This window comes from Rhinatrema bivittatum, chromosome 19, assembly GCF_901001135.1.
Source record: "Rhinatrema bivittatum chromosome 19, aRhiBiv1.1, whole genome shotgun sequence".
In the NCBI taxonomy this organism is placed as follows: Eukaryota; Metazoa; Chordata; class Amphibia; order Gymnophiona; family Rhinatrematidae; genus Rhinatrema; species Rhinatrema bivittatum.
The window spans coordinates 37,396,687-37,420,575 of NC_042633.1; the positions used below are offsets into that span (position 1 = coordinate 37,396,687).

Below are 23,889 nucleotides of genomic sequence, written 5' to 3' on the forward strand. Positions count from 1 at the left end.
CACATCGACTTCCGGACCACTAATTTATTCATTTTTTTCTAAAAAAAAAAAGGCTTTCGACCCGAGGATCAATCGGGGTGTTCACACGCCAATGCATGTCAGCGCGATTCACTACGTAGGGCCATGAGCGCGCATTTCTCTGTGCATTATGGCGAGTGTGTTTGGTGTGCGCAGATTTTATCTAATTAGCATACACGACTGTTATTAAATTCCGCATTGCTGCTTGTTTTTGCCCCGTGCGCCAAAAAAATCCACGCAGAAAAATCAGCGCAGATTTCAGCGTGTCTTATTACATCAGCTTTTATGAAAACGCGAAGTAATTCCATCTATTTACAGTAGCTCCAAAAAGCAGTCTTGCGGGGGTATTTTGTCCCAGCTAAAGCTGCTCTAACAATTTACTGGTGCAGCCCAAATCTACAGTAGTCGAAATATGAACGAGTAGACTAATTTCTCTAGATCCTTTTTATTCAAATAAAATCATATTTGCCTAAGAAATCCTAAATAATAAAAGCATGTTTTGACCACTGACGAAACTTGATCATTCATGCTCAACTTGTTGATTTCCAGGACATTAATTGAATCTTTTGGTTGAGTCAAACCCCCCCCCCCCAAAAAAAACAACCAAACCAGACAGATTAAGAAAAACTTTCACCGATTGAATCAATCGACTAACCCATAGGGCTTCTATTTTAGCTGGGTTGAGTTTCTGCGTATGTTCTTTTAACCATTCGGCTACTGCATGAAAACATTTATTTAAAGAAATCCATTTAGCTGGAATCCCCGACTCTGTGAAAGCCGTGAGTTGAATGTTATCCACATATATGTGTGTGAGTGTGTATATATATATATATATCTATATATATATATATATATATATATATGGTCTAAAACCATAAAGACAACTTTTAAAAGCCCTGCGCTTGTTGCGTCCGTCGGTCTCAGACGGCCCTTGTGCCTCACCTTTTTTTCTCTGCTCTCCCCGCCAGCCTTGGGAAGATGGCTACCGCCGCGTCTGCAAGCCGCGTCCCCTGGCGTCCCCGGAACGGCTATGGCAAAGCCTCACGCCATGTTTCTCCTAAGGGCTTCCTAGGGTGCGCGCACGCACGCCACCTACGTCTTTATCCACGTCAGGGCGGGAACCTCGGGGGTGGGGGGCGTCCCCCTCGAGTGACGTCACGCCATCCGGGTATTTAGCCTACGCCTGTTTGCTAGCTCATGGAGTTAGCAAGGATTGGACTCGTCCGGTCTAAGCTACTCTGCCGCTTCCGTGCTGCCGCTGGAAGCTCTCTCTCTGCCCTTCGGGGTATTCTGGGTACCCGCTCCTCTGGGGTCCTCTGCTTTCTTTTAGGTGCCTTACTGGGCTCAGGTACTCGCTCCTCGAGGGCCTGCTCTCCCTGCCTCGGTGCCTGTTACCATCTACTTCTGCCTGGTGGAATCGCAAACCTTACAGCCACCATCTAGTGAGTAATCTGTTTCTCAGTCTGTCTCATCCACAGCTTCGCCGTGCTGGGAAACCTACACCGGGACCTCCCTATACCATCTTGGTGAGACGGGTCCCCTCTGCCGAGGGTCCCTGGACTACTTCCTCTGGATCACCTCACTACTGCCGCCTCTGGTGCTACAATAAAAGACAAAACTCTGTGTTTGTGCCTCCTGAGTCTAGCCCGGCGCTGTGGCTCCCCGCGGGGCTCCTCCCCCTGGGCGTGGTCATCTGCCACGGTACTCGAGAATCCACTCAAACACCTCGAAACCATAACAGCCTGGAGGTACGCAAGTACCTTGGGCCAGCACGTACTGCGCGGATTTTAAGAAGCCGCCCGAGCCCACACGCACATCTTCTGGTACGCGCAGAAATCGGAAAGGCCAAAAAAGGACAGGGCGTGGGCAGTCCAGGAACGTGACACGAAACGCGTGCGTATTTACGTGCATAAGTGCGCGCCGGGGACACCCCCCCTACTGCATAACTTTACTTCTGCTATGGTTGGCCTGTAAGAAACGAAACAAAAAAAACCGAGGCTAGTCAGCGGGGTTTTAAGGGCTAAGGGTAAAAGGGAGGCATATTAACTCGGGGGGGTATAGGAAGTCCTATCTTTTACCGGTGTGAACTGGGAACGGAGTGGGGGAACTGGTAATGTAATAAAATCTCTCCACTTATGCGGCAGAGCCGGCATTTGCACGCACACACGCGCGTGCTTCCATATAAAACTGCACGCACATGTACACACGTAACAGCCGATACACGCGCATGTTATAAAATGGCTGCATCTCTGGGTGCAAGCCGGCGTACACGCGTATGTGTGCACCCGCGCAGCAGTTTGAAAGTTGCCATCATACTCTTGAAATGAGCGTGGCCAGTGGAGCAAGGCCTATATATTAAAAAGAACTGGTCCAAGAACTAAGCTCTGAGGAACATGAAATAACATTGGCATAGTCAGCCTGATTTCAAGCTCCCTTGCATATAATAATGGTTGTTTAAATATGAGGCAAACCACTGCAGAACCGTTCCCTCATAACTTGAGATCATATAAACACTAAAGTATGATATGGTCATTACTGGAGTCAAATGTTAGACTTAAGTCAAAGGAAATGATCAAAGCATTCTTTCCCAGGTCAGCCTTAGCTCTAACTTTAATTACCTGATCTGGTCCTGGTATAGCTTTGCTGGTATATTCAGAGGCGCAGCTGCGCTATTGAAATACCCAGCTATAGCCAGATAATTTAGCCAGGACTGCTCTTTGGCAGTCTGTCTATGTTAGCCGGACATATGTGAAAATAATGTGTGCCCCGCCCTACCAGAATTAGCTGGATAACTTTTTAGCCAAATAAACAGTTAAGCGGCTATCTTGTGACAGGTCAGCATGGCCAGATTTTCACATTGGATAAGCCTGAAAGCCAGACCATTAGCCTCTGCAGGGAATCAGTGACTTTGGTGGATTTGTTTAAATGTTAAGTTGTTGCGTATTATTTAACGTTGAACCTATTAGACGTGCCTACTGTCAAACTGGCAAAACATGAATTAACTAGAAAAAGGGCTTTTTCAGTAGCAGGCCCTGTTTTATGGAATTCACTCCCAGATTTCCTCTGCCTTACTCCTTCTACACAACAGTTTAAAAAATCACTAAAAACCTACTTATTTCAGAAAGCCTAGAGTTTATTCTCTAACCCATAAAATTAACATTCACTTATCTCTCACAATGTCACTATCTACTTTCAAACAGACAATACCCATAAGAAATAATATTATACATTCAATCCAATTTTACTGTTTAAAGTCGTAGGACATGAATGTTTATTGTGCTATTATTTTAATGTTAGTTTTAATTTGTTTTATTTTAAAGTTTGTTCATTATGTATGTTTGGTTGTAAACCGTTTTGATTAATTCTTTTGAATTGTAAAGGCGGTATATAAACATTTTTAAATAAATAAATACAATAAAACCTTATTGACTCAGTTGCTTCAATTCCCTAATGAGGGTAGGGAGGGAGGTGTAGCTGGATGATAGGATCTAATTTTATTGCTTTGTTTTATTTGTATTTTTAATGCATTGTATTTTGTTTTTTTAGTTGAAGCTATATGAATTGTATTGCATGTATTTGAATTTGTTTATGAATTGTATTTATGAATTGTTTATCAACTTTGTAAGCTGAATTGGGTAACCCTTTTGGGCTAAAAAGGCGGGGTATAAATGTGTAAAGATAACATAAGATAAGACCAAACCATGTTTCTCCAGTCCCTGAAGCACTGCTGCTATCTGGCAACTCCGCAGATCCACCTTAAGGAGGCGGGCTCCCCTCAGCATGGCCTCAGCTTTGCGCATGCTCTGACTGCTCTTTTCTCTTCCTCTAGTGTCTGCAGGGCTGCAAAGAGCAGAAAAGACTCAGAATAAAAGCAAAAACTTTCTGCTTCCCCAGGACTGGAAATCCTTGCAAGCCCCAGCCCCAGATCTGCAGAGGGGGAGAGGAGGGGCTTTATCTGAGACCCTCAGGAATCAGCCCAGCCTCCTCCTCTCTTATTTATCTTTCTCAGCATCTGATCAGGAACAGGGAAATCTCCAGCCTGAATCGATCCCTGCAGCTGTAGAATTCAAAGGGAAAACAGAAGGGAAATGTCTGCCCTGGTTTCTGATCAGGTAAGAATTTCTAACCTTTGGTAGACACATTCTTTCTCTCACACACAAACACACCTATGACAACACTAAGGTTACCAGATTTTTTGGTGTGCAAATCTGGGACACTTGCCCTCCCTATTGAGTGAACAGGGCATGGGGGGAGGGGAGCAGCCTCCCCCTGAGGGGAGGGGTGGGAAGTGACGGGGCAGGCCCTTGCCCCTCTGCATCCAGGCTGTGCGCAAGCATCAGCTACCGTAATTGCATTGTTTCCCTATTTTTGAAATTCACGGCATCCAAAATGGAGTGGTACCAGTTTATTATCTGAGAAGCAAAGTCATTATTTTGTTTATATTCTGCTATTCCAAAACCAAAGTTTCACTCAAGCCGGATAACCAACAGGCATAAATAAATAAACACAACTCTAATTCAGTTGTATATAGATTCCTTAAACCATATAGAAATAAAACACATATGATCCATTGATAAAATACAATTTCTAGTGTCCTACTCAAATTCTATAATAACCAGTTTAGAACCATATAAATTCTATAATAACCAATAAAATTAAAATCATTAAAAAAAGGATAAAATCCCAATCCAAACTAATATGAAGCCATTTCAGCATATAAACAATAAATCAGTATCTTGCAGAATATGAATTAAAGCAGTTTTAAAATATTAGAAAAGCCTTATCAGATAGTACTGCATATCCCCTCAGCTACCCATCCAGCAAGCCTCTAGTCGAACCTCCTGAGAACTATAGCCCTCTAATCAAATAGGCTTCTTGTGAATCCGAGATAATGTAATTCTTTGTGGAGCTCTACAGGCAGGGCCATTGGAAACGAATGCAACTCTCCCGGGCAGCAAGCTGGGGAGCATCACCCCCTTTGATTCAGTCTGTGAGTCTGCAAGCCCGAGAGCTCAAAAAGGGAAGTTGGGTGACAAAAGCAACCCTTGTCCAGGGAATGCATGTCTTTTGGGAGAAGGGCTGGACCTCAAACTACGACCAGTGGAGCACCAAGATAGCCTGTTCTGTAAATAACCTGGGCCACGCCTTCTCAACACTAGAAAAGCCAGTGGTAACAATTTAATTCTCATCTGCTGGTTAATAGTAATAATAACGTTATTCTTATTACACACCTTACTGTATAAAGAGCTAAGCATCTAAAAACAGATAAAAATTACAGTAGCAATAAAACCAAAGTAAAACATAGCATAAAACAATCAAGCAACACATAGCAAAGCAGTAGCAAACATAAATAAAGCAATAATCAATAAAACAAAGCAGTAGCAAACATAAATAAAGCAATAATCAATAAAACAAACCACATATAGCACAGGTAATAATAAATAAACCTTCAAATCTGATCAATAATAGCAATATAAAAACTACCCCATATAGAAGATCATCTAAAAAACAGATCATGACTTTATTCCTTAAAATCTTAATCAATTCCCACCCATACAGCAGAGGCCCCCAAACTCGGTTCTCGAGAGCCACAACTCAAACGGGTTTTCAGGATTTCCACGATGAATATGCATGAGATGTATTTGAACATAATAGCGGTAGTGCATGCAAATAGATCTCATGCATATTCATTGTGGAAATCCCAAAATCCCAACTGGCTTGTGGCCCCGGAGGACCACGTTTTGGGCCCCATGCCTTACAGCATTTAAAACCTAATTATTAATCATCCAATGCTTTTGCCAGAAGCGTGTAAAAACAGCCAGATCTTTAGCACCCTACCGAAGGCAGCAGATTCCGAAAGCAACGCCATCTCTTTGGACAGTGCCTTCCAAACTGCAGGTTTAGCACACAAGAAGGTCTTCTGTCTTGCTCCTGCCCATGCCTCCCTAACCAGAAGAGCAGCCTTTGAGAATGGTAAGATGTGCTCCTACGCGTGCCTTCAGGTAGCTGAGACTCACCTGTCAGCAGGCAGACTGCAATGTATACGGTTTTTGGTAGACCAAGATAGAGAATGTTGCCAAATGGAACCAGTATAGAGACTCCCCTTTGCTGGCCAGTAATCACACATGCTACTGTGTTTAGAACATTTTCTAATTTAAATGTCATCTTTTTTTTGAAAAGCCTGCATAGACAGCATTACAATGATCTAGATTGGGCATCGTCATTGCCTGCGTTACTGTTTTAAGATCAGAGGATCTAAGCCTTGGTTGTATCTGTCTTATCAAGCACAAACATTTGTTGATCTACTATGACTCTTCAGCTACACTTCACTGTTCTGCAATTCTTTGCGCTTATACCTCCTTCCATAGTACTGATTTTCCTCCCACCTGCATCACTGTGCTTTTGCCTCTGCTGTATGCAGCCATTGTCAACCTCTGTGGTTTTTATTAAGATGTAGTTAATACTGGCAGTAGACCAGTCAGGAACAAGTATGCAAATGTAGGGATGGTCCTCGAGAATCAGACATGTCTGGTAACCTTGGCACACACTCTGACAGGTGTGGGCACACTCTCTCTCACACACTTGCACAAAATCTCAGACACATGCAGATAGTCCCTTACATACCATACGCTCACACACACACACACACTCTCTGCCTCTCTTATACTCTCTCACACACACACACTCTCTGACACATTTTTTTCTCTACCTCCCAGGACTGACCCAAACATTTTCCCCTACCTTCAGGCACCAACCCATCAGCCTCTGTCCCTATCACCTGTCTAGTTACTTCTGCTCCTGCTTCTTCCATCTGGCCTGAACAGGCCAATGCCTCCTTCTCTCTCTGCTTGCATGAATCAGCCAACACCTAGAGATTTCCTGTGGGGACCAGCCAATCTATTCAGAACAGTAGATATAATCTACCGGAGCTTTCACTGACAGAGGTCATATATCAAAGTTTATTGCACGCACATTATAATGAAGCTGCAGGGAGAGGGGCTGAGGGGGTCCTGTTTGCTGTTCCAGGCATCGGTCACATTCAGGGACGTCGCTGCTTATTTCTGGGAAGTGGAGTGGGACATTCTGGGAGAATGGCAGAAGGAGCTGTACAAGAAGGTCATCAAGGAGATTCACGGCGTCCTCATGTCCCGGGGTAAGTCTGGCTTTACTCTCATGTAACACCCATCGCAGGAGGAGTGCTATCATTTTACCAGGCTGGAAAAATCCCAGGTGCCAAATCCCGTGGGAACCTAAAATTTAGAGCCAGGCTCCTGATATCAGCCCAGGTCCAACAGGAGCTGCTGTGACTCCCCAGGGCCCAGTGAGAGACACCTCTGCTGCAGGCCCGGCACGAGATGCTGCTCTGTGCTGTAAGATAAGTCTTTCATAGGTTAAAGGAGACCAGCCGGAGTCTGTCTCTCTTTTCCCTAAACAAAAGCTGACACCGAGGAATAGGAGGGCAGATTTATCTCTGTGTTTCTCACTTGAGAACCACAACTTCTGCATAAGGACTAGGAAGTAGATATTCAGAAACCATTTAGATGGGTAGTGTCAAGTTATTCATCTAAATAGAAAGCTTTGGTATAGTCAGCCTCTTATAAAAAAGAGGCATTCTGTGATTGTAACTGGGAGGAGCTACTTATCCAGCTAACTTTAAACTTACCTGAGTATATTCAGCAGCATGGCTGCACCACTGAATGTCCCAGCAAAATTAGCCCGATAAATCTTACCCAGCTAACTTACATAGCCAGCTATGTTTGAATATTTACCTTTAGATAACTCTACTATATAGCATGTAACCCCTCCAGGTGGTAACCAGATGTCACATTTATTTATTTGTTTAAATGTTTTTATAGACCGACGTTCGTTGTGAACCTCAAAGTAGCGAACCAAAAAAGCTTTACATGGAACGGAGATCAGAACCAGAGTATAACTAATTTACAATCAGTAACGTTTGGTAACATAGAGTAGGGCTATGGAATGGCAAGGAATTACACAGGAACAGGGTAGAACTTAATTTACAATATGAAACTTTAGGTAGCATTGAATAGGAGTGTGGAATGGTAGAGTTTTACAACGATCCGATTGCATATTGATTAATTTTAGTGCAGTGAGCAAAGCATAAATATGGAACAATTGTGTAGCGATTATTATTTTGAGGTAGTGGGTAAACATATATTTACAATTAGGTAGCGATTTTCCTGGAACATTGAACATATAGCGAGGTGACCCATGAATTCAGGTAACATATGTGGAGCAGGGCGGGGATGAGGTGTATAGAAAGGGAGATGTATTGAAGGAGTGTTGTGTTGAAGAGGTAACAGCATGGGGGGGGGGAGAGAAAGGAAGGGGAAATTCAGGAGTGGAATAATAATATTTGGGGGGGGGTGGTGTTGGAGTGATGAATCAAGTATAGGTCTGTCCTAATAACCGTGTCTTTAGTTTCTGTTTGAATTTTATTGGGCACAGTTCTAGTCAAAGGTCGGTTGGCATAGTGTTCCATAGGGCTGAGCTGGCGATGGATAAGACCCGTTCTCTAGTGGTGGTGAGGTGGGTGAGTTTAGGTGATGGTGTGTGAAGTGTTGCCATGTATTGAGTTCTGGTGGGTCTTGTGGTGGTGTGAAATTTTAGGGAATCATTGAACCATTGCATGTCATGATTGTGAATAGATTTGTGGATGATGGTAAGGGTTTTGTATTGGATCTGGGATGATACTGGTAGCCAGTGAAGATCCATTAAGATTGGGGTAATGTGTTCATTTTTGCGGGTGTTGGTAAGAATTTGGGCGGCGGTGTTTTGGAGTAGCTGGAGTGGGTAGGTTGAGTTTTTTGGGAGGCCTAGGAGGATGAAGTTGCAGTAGTCTAGTTTTGATAAAATAGTGGACTGGAGTACTGGACGGAAGTCGATTAGGTGTAGGAGTGGTTTGAGTGTTTTAAGGGTGTGTAGTTTGAAAAAGCTTTCTTTTATTGTGGAGTTTATACATTTTTTTTAGGTTGATTTGGTTGTCGAGTACGACTCCAAGGAGACGCACATGTTGCGAGAAGGTGTTTAGGTGGGGGGTGTGGGTGGAGGGGAGGTTTTTAGTGATTTGTTGTGGGGATATTATCATGAGTTCTGTTTTTGAAGCATTGAGGGCAAGGTTGAGGTTGGTCAGGAGGCTGTTGATAGATCTCAGTGCGGCTTCCCATGAGTTAAGGGCGTTGTGTATGGTATCAGTCACAGGTATGAGGATTTGAATATCATCTGCGTATATGAAGTGTGGAAGATCGAGTTGGGCGAGGAGGTGGCATAGGGGTAGTAGGTATATGTTGAATAGGGTGGATGACAGAGAGGAGCCTTGTGTTACACCTCATGTTAAGTCAACAGCCTTGGATTCGCTGTTACCTATTTTAACTTTGTATTCCCTTTCAGTGAGGTAGGATTTGAACCATTGAAGTGGGAATCCGCTGATGCCTATCAAGAAGGATGTCGTGTCTGATGGTATCGAAAGCGGAGGAAATATCTAGTAGGGCCAGGATGTATGAATGTCCTTTGTCAAGGCCTCTGAGGAGGTAATCCTGTGAGGGAGATCAGGAGGGTCTCAGTACTGTGGTGTTTGCGGAATCCATATTGGGATGGGAAAAGAATGTGATGTTTCTCTAGGTGGTCCGTTAGTTGCATGTTCACTGTTTTTTTGAGGATTTTTGCAATGAAGGGTAGATTAGAGATGGGGCGATAGCTAGTTCAGTGGGGTCAAGGTTTGGTTTCTTGAGTATGGGTTTAACTATGGCTAGTTTGAGGGGTTTTGGCACTGAGCCGAGGGTAATGGATTGGTTGATAATTTCGGCTATGGGTTTGGATATTACATTAGGGATGGAGAGTAAGGTTTTGGTGGGGATGGTGTCTAGTGTGTGTCAAATCTCCACTTTCTCTCTCTCTCTCACTTCCAGCTAGGTAAGGTTTTATTTAAAATATATCACAGAACTAGAGGTTTCCTTCTTGAATGCCGCCAGTAAGAAACAGAGACTGGGAGAGCATGTGCTTACAAAGATTGACATCGGCACTGCATCCACCTAGGAGGTCATGAATAGAAATGACTGCACCAGCAATCTTGCAAGGTTTATTTACTCTTAATCAAGGAGCAGGCCACAACTGCCTTTTCTCACCAAACTTTGTCAAGCAAATATACACCAAAGGACAGACACACACACATTCACCTCCATCAGAACAGGAAACAGATGAGATCCCCAAGAACATTGTAAAATGTAATTCTGCTATTTCTTACTGGCAGGTTATTCAATTGTTAATCCTGATGTAATATTCAAGATTAAAAAGGAAGATGAGAAATATTTCACTCAGCAGTGGGAGCTGGAGAGAAAAGAAAACACAACTGACCCCACCGTGAGTAAGTACACGTTCTGCGTTTCAGATCACAGGAGATGGAGCATTAACATCAAACATTTGGAGACTTCAAATCCATTTCCTAATATAATATTAGCAGGTCCTGGGTGAATCCTCCTAGCCACGTTTGTTTTCTCATCCCAGGCCTTCCGATTGTAACGTCTGTGTTCTCAATGAGCATTAAACAAGAGGAAGATCTATCCTTCGAGGGTCATCCTGAATCAGAGACGACTGAACAGACTCACCCTCTTGTAACAGGCAAGTATAAATGCCTTCCTAGATATCTTTACTTCGTGTTAGATCATAGAAGGCGAATAAAAATGTAAATTAAAAATACGATTTTTGCAGCAAGAGAAGACAGAGTAGAAATACGAGAAAGTGTGAAATGGAGAGCATTGTGGAAATCCAATCAAGAAATAATAAGATCATGGACAAGCCATTTGCGGGTGCTGAGCAAAAAGTTTAAACTCCTTATGCTCGCCTACAAAACCATGAGGTGACTCCGCTAAATAAGGGGAGGGGAATTTTCAGTAGCCCACAGTCTTAAAGCACATAAGTCCGCCTTGAAAATTCACATTTACTGCTGGTACGCATGGGGATATACTCGCTGCAAGTAATAGCTGCTCTCAAGCAGGTGAAACTTACCCATCCTTGTGAAAATCACAAGTATACGCGTAAATGTTTTCCCTGGCCCGACTTCACCCCCACCTCTGGAATGTCTGCCACTAGTCCAGGGAAAATTAGGCATGAAATCATGTTCCATGTATACTTTTCCCCAGTCTGCTCTGTGGATAATCTTCAAAAGCAGATTTATATGCACAAAGTGTGCTTTGGGCCTGATTTTAAAAATCATTTACATGCTTAAAATTGGGTTTCACACGTGTAAGTGCACTTTACACTTGTGAGTGGACTTTTGAAAATTGCTACATTCCTGAAAATACCCAGAGCAGTCCAGACCAGTGGGTTATTCATCCCTTCCAGCAGATGGAGTCAGAGAACAAAACTTTGAGGCACTGCTGCTTAACTGAGAGTGTCACCTGCAGGTCCTCAGTTAAAAAAAAGGAAAAAGAGAGATTTTTTGTTTTACAGTAGTTTTAGGATCCAGATCACGGACACTCCCTGAGGTGTTAGGCATCTTCTTGGGCCATCCCTCAGGTGGAGGCGGGCCGCTGGGTTTGCCCATGGCATACCGGATGGTCCGATAGCCAGGGGTCCTGGCTCCCTCAACCCTCTGAGGCACCCTCTTGCCCTTCTTCCTCTGAACAGGGAAGTACCCACTTAATAAAGTTTCTTTAAGTTCTTTGTTTAAAACCCCCCCCCCAAAAAAAACACAGTAGTGAACAAGAAGCAGAAGAGCAGCGTTTAGCAGGAACTTCAGCGGAGAGGGCCTAGTCAGCGGGAGCTGTCGGCCAGGTCCGGGATGTGCCAGACTGAGCGGCGGTCACCTGGCTGTTAATCCGGGGCTCTGTGGGTTCACAGTCGATTGCAACTCTAATGCCAGGAGGGAACCGCAGATCCTCATTCCTTGTACAGTCCAGTGCTCTGGTGGGGTCGACTGGACTCTGTCAGCATTCCTGGGAACTCCTTGGTGTGGATTGTATCCGTTCCCAGGATGTCTCACACGCAGCGCTCCCCCACACAGGAGGCCTCATGGGGGAGCGCTGCGGGGCATAATCGGGAGTCATGGCGCTAAAACCAAAAATGGCTGCTTGCTGTGCGTGGGGCGTGGTGGCAGCGGGTCTGAACTCCCGCTCCCTCTGCCTGGCGTACTTTTCGGGGCAGGAAGGCCCCTCGAGCTGCGCAGGAAATCACAGCAGGACATCAGCGGGGTCTGTTCCCGTTGCCGCTGGGGGAAGCAGTGCAGGAGACCGCAGGGCGGTCGGGTGATTCTCCCCCTGCTCTTTTCCCGGTCAGGCAGGATGCCTCAGAAGGGGAGGGTGAGACGACTGACAGTCCCCTGCGATTGGGGAAGATGAATCGGGATTTTTCCCCGGATTTTAATTCTCCTTCTCCATAAGGCATACGACCTACCTGACTAGGAGAAGTGGAGGAAGAAGGCGGGCAGGGAATTGCTTGCGGGCCCCCGTGGCTAAAGTCTAAAGTGGCTTCTCGGGGAACTGGTGATATTCTTCTGTGCCTGGGTTTGCGCTATGTGGCTGCAGAGGCTGGTTCCAGGGACATTGAGGACTCGGATCAGTCCCAATTGGACCCCCTTGATGCAGGAGCTGACCTGGATGCGCTGCCGACCCCTGACTCAGACGGGGCAAAAGATGACCCTGATCCCAAGGAGTTCCCAGTCCCGGAGGGAGATGATCTGCAGGTAGTGCATCTGTTTAAAAGGGATGAACTGCACTCCTTCATCCTGCAGGTGCTGGAGGAATTAGGAGTGAAGGTCACTCAGGGAGAGTCGGATAATGAGGGTGTTAACTCAGTCCTGGATGGGCCGAGGGGACCCACTAGTGCTTTTCCATTGCCCAAGAAAATCTGAAAGCTGGTGAACCGGGAGTGGGACTCCCCGGATGCTGGCCTGAAGGTGGGCAAAGCGATGGCCAAGCTTTACCCCTTAATGGAGGACTCCCTGAATTGCTGAGGATCCCGAAGGTGGATGCAGCCGTCTTGGCTGCAACCAAGAAGATGACGATCTCGGTGGCCCGGGCAGTGGCCCTGAAGGATGTCCAGGATCGTAAGCTGGAGGTGCAACTCAAACAGATGTTTGAGTCTCAGCGTTGAGTCTTCGGGCAGCCGTCTGTGCCAGTTTAATGCAAAGGGGCTGTTGGGTTCAGAAGGGCCTAACGTCAACGTCCACAGCGGATGGCGACGCATTGCAGGCCATGCGTCTGGAGGCAGGCATAGCCTACATGGCAGATGCTTTGTATGATTTGGTGTGTACGTCGGCCCGCTGCATGGTCTCCTTGGTAGCGGCTCATAGGCTGCTGTGGTTACATAATTGGTCGGCCAATTTATCGTCCAAGGTCCAGCTCTATAATCTTCCCTTTAAGGGGAAGCTGTTATTTGGAGAGGACCCGGATCAGTTGATGAAGGTCCTGGGGGAGTCCAAGGGGAATAGATTGCCGGAGGACAGGAAGCCCACTAAGAAGGTTTTCCTTCTTATTGGGCTCGTTTTTGGAATTACCAATGTCTAAGCATTTGAAAGTGAGGAAGGCTATTAAACAAATCTGTAAACACTTCCGTCTAATAATTTTAACTGTCAGAAACATTATTAAGAAATAGAAGTTACATGCAACTGTTAAGGTCTAGGCAAGACATGGAAGACCAAGAAAAATCTCTAATAGACCTACCCCAAAACTGGTCAGATGTGCAAAACAGAACCTACAGATTATTGCAAATGATCTGCTGAATAGTTTATCTGACTCTGTAATAGTTATCCACTGGTCTACCTAACAGCATTGGTTACACGTGCATGGGAGCATTGTCAAAAGGAAATCTTTTCTATGACCTCATCACAAGTCATTGTCTAAAGTATACAAAATAAAACCTTGATAAGCCTGAATATTTTTGGATCAAAGTACTTTGGATTGATGATACGAAAATTGAATTGTTCAACCAAAACCACACAAAACATTGTAGTAACTTTCATTTTTTAACAATGATTCTGACAGTTGAAATTGCTAGCTGGAAGCATTTGGAGGTTTTTTTTTTTATAACTTTCCCCTGCTTTACAAAATTATTTTCTTTTTCAAATTTTCAGATAGCTTAGAGGAGCTAATTGTTTTGTTTTGTTTTTTTAAATAGCTAGAACAGTAATCACAAGCTGAGATTTTAGAAGGGTCAGCATATTTGTTCAACCAAAAAGTTGTCTTTACCTGACTAATTGAAGGCCTAACAAGTCAATGCATTGCTACTTTTTATAAAAAGTAATAATGAATCAACTGCAAACTTTGAGGTGAATTTTAAAAGCCCAAGGTGTGCCAAAACTGGAGATATGCGAGTAAGTTGGCCGATGCGCCAAGCAAATTTTAAAAGCTGCCTTAGTACATGCATTATCTCCTGGTACGCACACAAATGAGAGAGCCTTTTACGCGGTAAAGGCGGCATTTATACGCACGTTCAGTCTATTTGATACCATTTGCGCAATTTATGTGCGAATGTTAAAAATTGGCCGTGACCTTTGGCATGCGCCTGCATACTTGTGTACATGTGTGCCAGCGTGCCGGTATCAAAGTTACCATCCCTGTGCATTCCATATGCCTTGTTTTATTAATTTCAATCAGTTAAATTCAGCAAGTAAATAATGCAAAATTACTAAAAACTGCAGAGAGAGCTTGTGTTTATACCATGTAGACGTTGTGTCAGCTTCCAATCATGTAGGGATTCATTGACGTGTACAGTTTAGCAGGGGTGTCTAAATTTTTCCAAGCAATTGTAGGAAAGCAAATGAAACTCTAGCTTATTTTTTGGGGTGGCTTTAGAACTGGACGAGATCTCTTTAGTTGGTTTTCTAAGGACACGAGCTTAGTACAGGATCCTGACATGAGTAAGTGGGCTGGTTGAAAATGACCCTCTTCCAGCCTGCCTATAAGTAAAGGCATAGTTCCCTAACATGTGTAACATATGTGGTAACATAAGCTAGTAAATGACAGCAGATACTTTTAGAAATGTTTAGGGGAGGTATTCCCTCAGGCAGGAAATAGTGCACATAGATGGTATGCAGGGCTGATGCCTATTGGTGGCACTTCCTCCTACTGCCAGAAGTCGCTCCCTGGCACAGCACCATGCTGGCAGGGTTTTGCTGCCCACAGAAGTTTGACACTCTAGACAACTGCCGAGTTTGCTTCATGGCAGCACCGGCCCTGATGGTATTTGTATGAGTCTCTGCACACTATTTTCCTTACAAAGCCCACCTTGCACAAAGTTAAGGTGCAGCGTTCCACAGGTTCTTTATTCCTACAGCAAGTTTCCAAAGAAAAGTAAGATCAAGTTGGTATGTACTCTCTCTTTGAGACTTGATGCAAAGTCTTCCCTGAAGTAGGTAGTCTGAACACGACCTCCTCCATGGTAAGTTTTCTTCAGGGTTAAAATGCACGCTGACTTTGCCCGGATAACTTTCCGGCTCGCTGGCTTATTCCCGATGGACCTCATTGTCACCATCCTTTTCTCATAACAGGTTCCTCTGATGTCATACCAGACATTTTAATCCGCTTTAAGCAAGAGGAATTATGGAATGAGTCCCAGGGCTGTGAGGCTGGAGGAAACCTGCCCATCACAAGCACATATGAGGAATGGTGTGAAGCAGGTGAGGCCAGGCCCAGCGAGAAGGAGGCATTCAGTTAGAGCTTTGGGTGGATTATTTGGTTTGTTCTCTTCCCATTATTTCTGCTTTTCTCTTTTCATTTTCAGGTCTCATTTTGGTTTTGCTCCTTTCTTCTCAATGCCTTTGCACATCCTCTCTCTCTCTCTTCCCAGAGGCACCTCCTTTCTTCAGCCTTTTGCTCTTGTCCCTTCTGCAGTTTTTCCTCTTTCTCTCCTGGTTCTACTTTCCTTCCCATATCTCTCTGCCTCTTCATTTATTCTTCTTTCACTGTATTCTGTCTTTCGTCCCCAATCAGCCTCTTCCAGCTTCCTTCCTACTGTTGCAGGATGCCTTCCCTTCCTCTCAGAAGCACAGAGCCCTCCTTGGGGAAGGGAAGGCAATAGGGATGTTCCTTAGCGGTGAGGTAGGTCATTCCCAGCGGGTGGGTATTGCATATCTGCCAGCAGATGGAGATGCAGCAAAAGCTGACAGCACGGCTAAATAGTCCTGCCCCTACATCAGCCCGCCAGTATTCTCCATCTCCAGCAGATGGTAGACGTGCATTTCCCTTCAGGGCATTGCCTGTGAGTGAAAAACAAAAGAAAGAAAAGAGGAGAAAAAGAAAAAGAAGAAATAAGTTGGAAAGGAGATGTCTATGTTACACCAATGTTTAAAGTGGACTTTTGCGCATGAGTACGCTTTGAAAATTCTGCAGAAGGGCGCGCACAAATCACCACACACCTGCCCGTTGCAGTGCGTGTGAATTCACAAGTATAATATATGTGTGTAAATCCAGACTCCACCCCTGGAACACCTTTTTTTTTTGTGCACATAAATGTCCACACAAAATCAGGGTACGTGCATACTTTCATGCGCACGGATCCTGGGCTGTTCTGTAGCAAGCCATTTATGCGCATAAACCCGTGTTTTATGCACGTGAATAGCTTTGAAAATCAGCATCTCACTTTTAGCTAAATGTTGTTTTTCTTAGCTCAGTATCCAAGACTGTTTAAAAGATGGTGGTATTTTCCCGTTCTTCCAACAGGCTGTCAAAGTTACAGCCCTGACCCCACCCTGGAGATCCTGAAAGTAGAAGTGCCTCATGGCAGTGACCAGATAGACGGAGGAGAGGAGGATACTGATACCAGCAGGGGTGAGCAGAAACTTTATAATGAAATACGTGCTGCTTGCTGTGGAGCATTTCTTACTGTACACGTAGAGAATGACTTTACAATTTTATTTCTAAGCCACTGGAATTCAGTTGCTGTAAGCCGGCAGGCCTGAGATTCAGGGACCAGACTTAGACCGGGATTTACAGCTTTGGTGGTTCCTGTGGACAGCGCTAGATGAGATTTAGATGCAGAAAAGTTGACGTCACTGATTTTGCTAGATCTCTCAGTTGCTTTCAATACTGCTGGTTGTAAGATTTTAGTGGGAAGGCTATCAGGCTTGAATCCAGAAAGCGGGTTGGAAGGATGGCTTCTCAGCTCCTAAAGCGACGAAGTATGGAGACCCCTAAGGCTGCATTTTGTCTCTTATCTTGTTCAACCTTTATCGAACAGATCATTTGGCATTCGTTTTTAATTATATGTGGATAATATTCCGCTCTATTGTCCACCGAGCACTCATCTAGCAGATTTTCTCTCTGTTATAATCAGTGTTTACTTTCGGTTTTGAAATGAGTGAAAGCAAATAAACTAAATTGAAATCCTGGTAAAGGAAGGCATTTAATGGGTAAGTAGGGCAGAAATGCACAAGGTGAATGGTTAGCATTGCATAGGGTTAACCTTCCACTGAAACAGGGAGAAGAAGCCTTTCTTAAAGTTTGATTGGGGCCCCAACTGAAAACACATTTGGCTGGTATGGACTGAAGAACTGTTCTGCATGCTGTGGGGAGGACATAGTTAGATTACTTTAACCCTTTTTGTGTCGGTCTGCCTGCTGAGAATATGTGCAGGCTACCGCAGCTACAAACGGCAGCGGCGCGAGGGATTTAGGGCTGTAACTTTAGAGAGGACTTCGGGTTTGAGAGAATTGCTTACAGAAGAGGTGGGTGGAAGCTGGACTTTGCTCTGGGGTTTGTTTAACTTGCAGAATCATAAGTTTTGTAGAGAGATGTGTGTGCAAACTCTAGCAGTAAATTGTTTGCAGTGTGCTAGGGTTGTTTCTTTGATTGGTAGTAGTTGTTTTTGTATCACCAACTCTCATCTTTATATATAGAGACTGCCTTCCATGTGGTAAAAAGTCTTCAGAAGTCGAGTGGCACCTTATAGACTTAACCAATTTATTGAAACATGAGCTTTCCAGGACAGAGTCCACTTCATCAGATATCCTCGAAAGCTCATGCTTTAATAACTTGGTTTTCTATAAGATGCCACGCAACTTCTGTCATTTTTATGTATAAGACTGTGGCCCTAGGGGGCTTAAGGAAGGTTTCATTAAAGGAGTCAATTGGTACTGCACATTAACATGTACAGAATTAAACGTGGCCATAATTTTGATAAATTATAAGTCAGTTGTACGGTATTGTTTTATGGTGCTAATATTTGCAGCCATATTGCTTTATGGTCATAAAACAACTTGGTGCCAGCCTTCTGTGAGGCCAGCACCATTTTGAAACCAGAGACAGTGGGGCAGGAGGGACCAGGACTTGCTCCTGCCCCTTACTGTCTTGAAAACCTTTATGGGGAGGAGACTGGAGGTTGCAGGAGATTGATTGAGGGAGGGGGGGGGTTTGTTTCATTTTGTTTATTTTAGGATTTTTTTTGTTTTGTTTTGGTGTTGTTTTTTTTAATTTACTGTCTGTTTTTGTTTGACAAATGAACTGAATCAAAATAAATATTAAATTAACCCCCCAAATAAAATCCAAAACAACTCAAAATGAAATTTTCCCCTCTGTTCATGAGCTACTGCCCACCTGTACCTGTCTACAAGCAGCACCTCTTCCTGTCATGTGCCATATGGAGCCTTTGCTAAGCAAATGTCTTTAAATAATCATATGGGGATATTTCCTTATATATGCTCTTTTCTGTGGCTATAAAATTAATGATCGTACTCTCTATTTTATCCAACAGATGATGGATTCAGGAACGATAGTGAGAGGCAGAGAATATGTGATGAGGAGCAGAGATTAGGATGGCTACACAGAGACCCCTCCAGAGACAGTCCAGATCCTTTGGCTGACAGTGAAAGAGGTATTAGTAGATTAACACCACCTGGGGTGGAAGAAAGCGTCCAAAGAGGAGAAAAAACCAAACAATGTACTGAACAAGAGAGAAATTCCAACCACTGCCCAAATCTTATACAATCTCAGAGACTCAGTGAAGGAGAGAGACCATTTGAAAATGCTGGTACCTGGGAAGATTTCACCACAAACTCACATTTTATTGAGCACCAAGAAATGATAGACTATGGGAATAAGTTCACCGAGAATTCAAGTTACAGATGTATACCACCACAATATCATATAAGTGAGAATAAATTAATATGTACTGAAGATAATGAAACAAGCCCTAAGAAAGCAAACCTTATAGCACAAAAAAAACTCAACGTGCAAAAGAAACCATTAAAATGTATTCAGTGTGAAAAAAGCTTTACATGCAAAGCTGACATGGAAGTCATGTAAGAATTCAACTCTGCGGGAAGACAGTTTCAGTGTAATGAATGTGGGAAAAGGTTTACTTGGCAGTCAAACCTCATAGCGCACAAAAAACTGCACAGAGGAGACAGACCTTTTAAGTGTACTGAATGTGAAAAAAGTTTTGTATACAAGTCTCAACTTAAAATACATCAGAAATTTCACAAAGGAGAGAAGCCATTTAAATGTTCGGAATGCTGATAAAAGCTTTTATCATAAATCTATCTACGACAGCATGAAAGGATACATACCGGAGAGAAACCATTTAAATGTACAGAATGCGATAAAAGCTTCATTCATAAATCCTATCTCAGACAACATGAAAGGATCCACACAGGGGATAAACCATTTAAATGTTCTGAATGCGATAAATGTTTCAATCAGAAAGGGAACCTCAGACAACATGAAAGGATCCACACAGGTGAAAAACCATTTAAATGTTCAGCATGTGATAAATGCTTCAGTCAGATGTGCAACATGAGACAACATGAGAGGATCCACAGAGCAGAGCTGAAAGACGTTGGTAAGAATTCACTCAGCAGGAAGACAGTTTCAGTGTACTGAATGTGAAAAAAATTTACTGGAAGTCAAACCTCATAGCGCATAAAAAACTTCACAGAGGAGATCGGCCTTTTAAATGTACTGAATGTGAAAAAATGTTTGGTATATAGATCACAGTTAAAATTCATCAGAAATTTCACAAAGGTGAGAAGAAACCATTTAAATGTACAGAATGCGATTAAAAGCTTCATTCATAAATCCTATCTCAGGCAACATGAGAGAATCCACAGAGAAGAGAAACCATTTAAATGTGCAGAATGTGGCAAAAGTTTCATTCATAAATCCTATCTCAGACAACATGAACGAATCCACAAAGGAGAGAAACCATTTAAATGTTTGCAATGCGATAAAAGCTTCATTCATAAATGCTATCTAAGACAACATGAAGAATCCACATGGGGGAAAAGCCTTTTAAATGTTCAGCATGTGATAAAGCTTCATTCATAAATCCTATTTGAGACACACGAGAGAATGCATATGGAGGAAAAAACCATTAAATGTTCAGAATGTGATAAAAGCTTCATCCATAAATCCTATCTAAGACAACATGAACGAATCCACCTGGGGAGAGAAGCCATTTAAATGTACAGAATGTGATAAATGCTTCATTCACAAATCTTATCTAAGACAACATGAAGAATACACATGGGAAGACAACCATTTAAATGTACAGAGTGTGATAAAAGCTTCATTCATAAATCCTATCTGAGACAACATGAAAGGATCCACACGGGGATAAACCATTTAAATGTTTCTGAATGTGATAAATGTTTCAATCAGAAAGGTAACCTCAGACAACATGAAAGGATCCACACGGGTGAAAAACCATTTAAATGCTCTGAATGTGATAAATGTTTCAGTCAGATGTGCAACCTGAGACAACATGAAAGGATCCACAGTGCTGAGTTGTTCAGTCATGGAAGAATACACTCAGAGGAAATACAATTTCAATAAACTGGATCTGTGTAAATTGGGATGTAGTCCCAGTTTTATTGGGTGCCAGTAGCTTGTTTAGAAAGAACTTCCAAGTGCACCTTGATATATTGTCTGTATATATTCCATCCTATGAGCTCCAGAAGGAAGTTTTCTTTGGCACAGTGCAAATATTAAGAAGAGTGCTAGCAGTAATTTAGAAATATTGAGATCAAACCAAATATATCCTGGTTTATGAGTGAGGGTCATTCCTATTATGGTGTGCACGAAACAGACCCATTCGGAGAGACAACCCTGGGAGGGAGAGAAATTCTTTTAAAATATTCTCAGTGTTATAAAGTTTCCATAGGATATCTGACCTGAAATGACTTGAGAGAAATCATTTGAATGTTCTAAGCATGATAAAACATTCACTATGAAATCGGACAGCACATAAGAGGAGCCACATTTAGCTTGTCTTACAAGTGAGGTTAGAAACTAAATGTAACCGAATTACTTGACATTAAATACGGAGGAGCAATCACATGGGACAATCCTATGTCAGCAGGAAAAAAGATGAAGTCCAGAAAGCCAGGTAATAATAAAAGAGAAAAAGCAAGAATGACCTTGCTAAATAAATAAATAAAATGTCAGTACCCAGCAACTATTCTGTACTACATATGGAGAAAGAGAAAATCATCAAATACTAAGAGATGCAGTCAGAGATAAAAATAAATGTGGCAGAAAGACACTGAATTAGCCCCAATTGTATTGGGTGCCACTGGCTTTATTAATAAAACCACCAAGCTCATCTTGATATGTTGCCTGTACATAATACACCCTGTAAACTGCAGAAGGAAGGTCTCTTTGGCACAATGCAAGTATTAACAAGAGCATTAGCAGTAAATGTGAGAGATTGAGATTATATCCAACATAATCTGGTTTATGAATGAGGTTCATTCCTATCATTGTATGAACAAGAAAAAGTCTTTAGGAGACACTATTCCCAAGAACAAATTAATAGTAAATGTTCACAGTAAATTAGAGAGATTAAGATCATACTCAGTAAACCGTGTCTTATTAGTGAGGGTCTTTCCTGTCACGGTATGCTCAAAACAAACCAATTTGGAGTCACTACCATGAGATAACAATTAAAATATTCTGATAAAAATTCACACAGATGTGTTTCTTGAAATAACATGAAAGGATCCACAGGGGAAACTATTTAAATGTTTTGAATGAGATAAATATTTTAGTCGGACTTGCAACCAAAGGAAATTTTAAGTAGGTCAGTCTCATATTTGTTGAGTACCTTCATCAGTTTGTTTTCTTGTTCTTCCAGGTTTTGTTTGAAAACAATCAGGTTATCTAAATACCCAATGACTTTGAATAAATCAATAAAGTCTTCTCCATATGTTGTTGGAATATAGCAGGTACTTTTGAGATACTAAAGGGCAATGAAAGCTGTCTTCTTGTTCTTTTGGGTTCATAGGACATAAGAAAATAAGATAAGCCATACTGGGTCAGACTAAGGGTCCATCAAGCCCAGTATCCTGTCTCCAACAATGGCTAGTCCAAGTCACAAGTACCTGGCAAGTACCTAAACATTAAATAGATCCCAAGCGATTAATGCTGGCAACAAGCAGTGGCTATTCCCTATTGATTAATAGCAGTTAATGGACTTCTCCTCCAGGACCTTATCCAAACCTTTTTTAAACCCAACTACTCTAGCTTCCTTAACCACATCCACAATGAATTCCAGAGCTTAATTGTGCGTTGAGTGAAAAGGAATGTTCTCTGATTTATTTTAAATGTACTGCTTGCTAACTTCATGGAGTGCCCCCAAGTCTTTATATTATACAAAAAAGTAAATAACCATTTCACATTTGCCCATTCAAGTCAAGTGGGCCCCACCACAGGTACTTCTCTCACCAAATCCTGTGCTCCACTAAGAATTAGATCTAAAATAGCTCCCTCTCTTGTCAGTTGTTGAACCAGTTGCTCCATAAAGCTGTCATTTATTCCATCCAGGACCTTTATCTCTCTAGCATATCCTAATGTTACATTTACCCTATCAGTTTTGGGGTAATTGCAATCTCCCATTATTACTGCACTACCAATTTGGTTAGCTTCCCTAATTTCTCTTAGCATTTCATTGTCCGCCTAATCATTTTGTCCAGATGGATGGTAGTATACTCCTATCACTATACTCTTACCCAACACACATGGGATTTCTACCCATAAAGATTCTGTTATGCATTTAGTCTCTTGCAGGATCCTGTTGGACTCTATGCCATCCCAGATGTAAAGTGTCACCCTACAACCAAGTTGCTGCTCCTTATCCTTGCAATGTAATTTGTACCCTGGTATGGCACTATCCATTGGTTAACCTCCTTCCACCATGTTTCTAAGATGCCAGTTAAGTCTATCTTCATTCACTGCTATACACTCTCTAACTCTCCCATCTTACTTCTTAGACTTCTGGCTTTGGCATACAAACATTTCAAAGTGTGTTTTTTGTTTGTATTAACAACCTTCTTTTCAGTTGACAGGGATAATTTAGAATCTTTTAGCTCAGGCAATTCTTTACTTATAGGCTCTTGGCCTACTTTCTTTATTATGGGAACCTCTCTGTTGGGATGCCCTAACTCTAATGCTTCATTAGTATCCCTCCACACTGCCGCTGAGCAACTGTTGGCTTTCCCCTTTGTTCTAGTTTAAAAGCTGCTCTATCTCCTTTTTAAAGGTTAGCGCCAGCAGCCTGGTTCCACCCTGGTTAAGGTGGAGCCCATCCCTTCGGAAGAGACTCCCCCTTCCCCAAAAGGTTCCCCAGTTCCTAACAAAACTGAATCCCTCTTCCTTGCACCATCGTCTCATCCACGCATTGAGACTCCGGAGCTCTGTCTGCCTCTGGTGACCTGCGCGTGGAACAGGGAGCATTTCAGAGAATGCTACCCTGGAGGTTCTGGATTTCAGCTTTCTACCTAAGATCCCAAATTTGGCTTCCAGAACTTTCCTCCCACATTTTCCTATATTATTAGTGCTCCCATGTACCATGACTGCTGGCTTCTCCACAGCACTGTCTAAAGTCTTATCTAGGTGATGCATGAGGTCCACCACCTTCACACCA

The 23,889-nt window shown here is 42.9% G+C and overlaps 1 protein-coding gene across 1 annotated transcript; it reads left to right on the forward strand.

The window, feature by feature from the left end:
• The first annotated feature begins 3,852 nt into the window (after positions 1–3,852).
• LOC115081027 (zinc finger protein 10-like) lies at positions 3,853–22,374 on the forward strand. Its single transcript, XM_029585544.1, has 7 exons — positions 3,853–4,130; positions 7,045–7,171; positions 10,289–10,402; positions 10,543–10,656; positions 15,524–15,652; positions 16,695–16,802; positions 18,724–22,374. The coding sequence occupies exons 1-7, from the start codon at positions 4,107–4,109 to the stop codon at positions 19,272–19,274; spliced, it is 1,167 nt and encodes a 388-aa protein (XP_029441404.1). The 5' UTR covers positions 3,853–4,106; the 3' UTR covers positions 19,275–22,374.
• Positions 22,375–23,889: the final 1,515 nt, after the last annotated feature.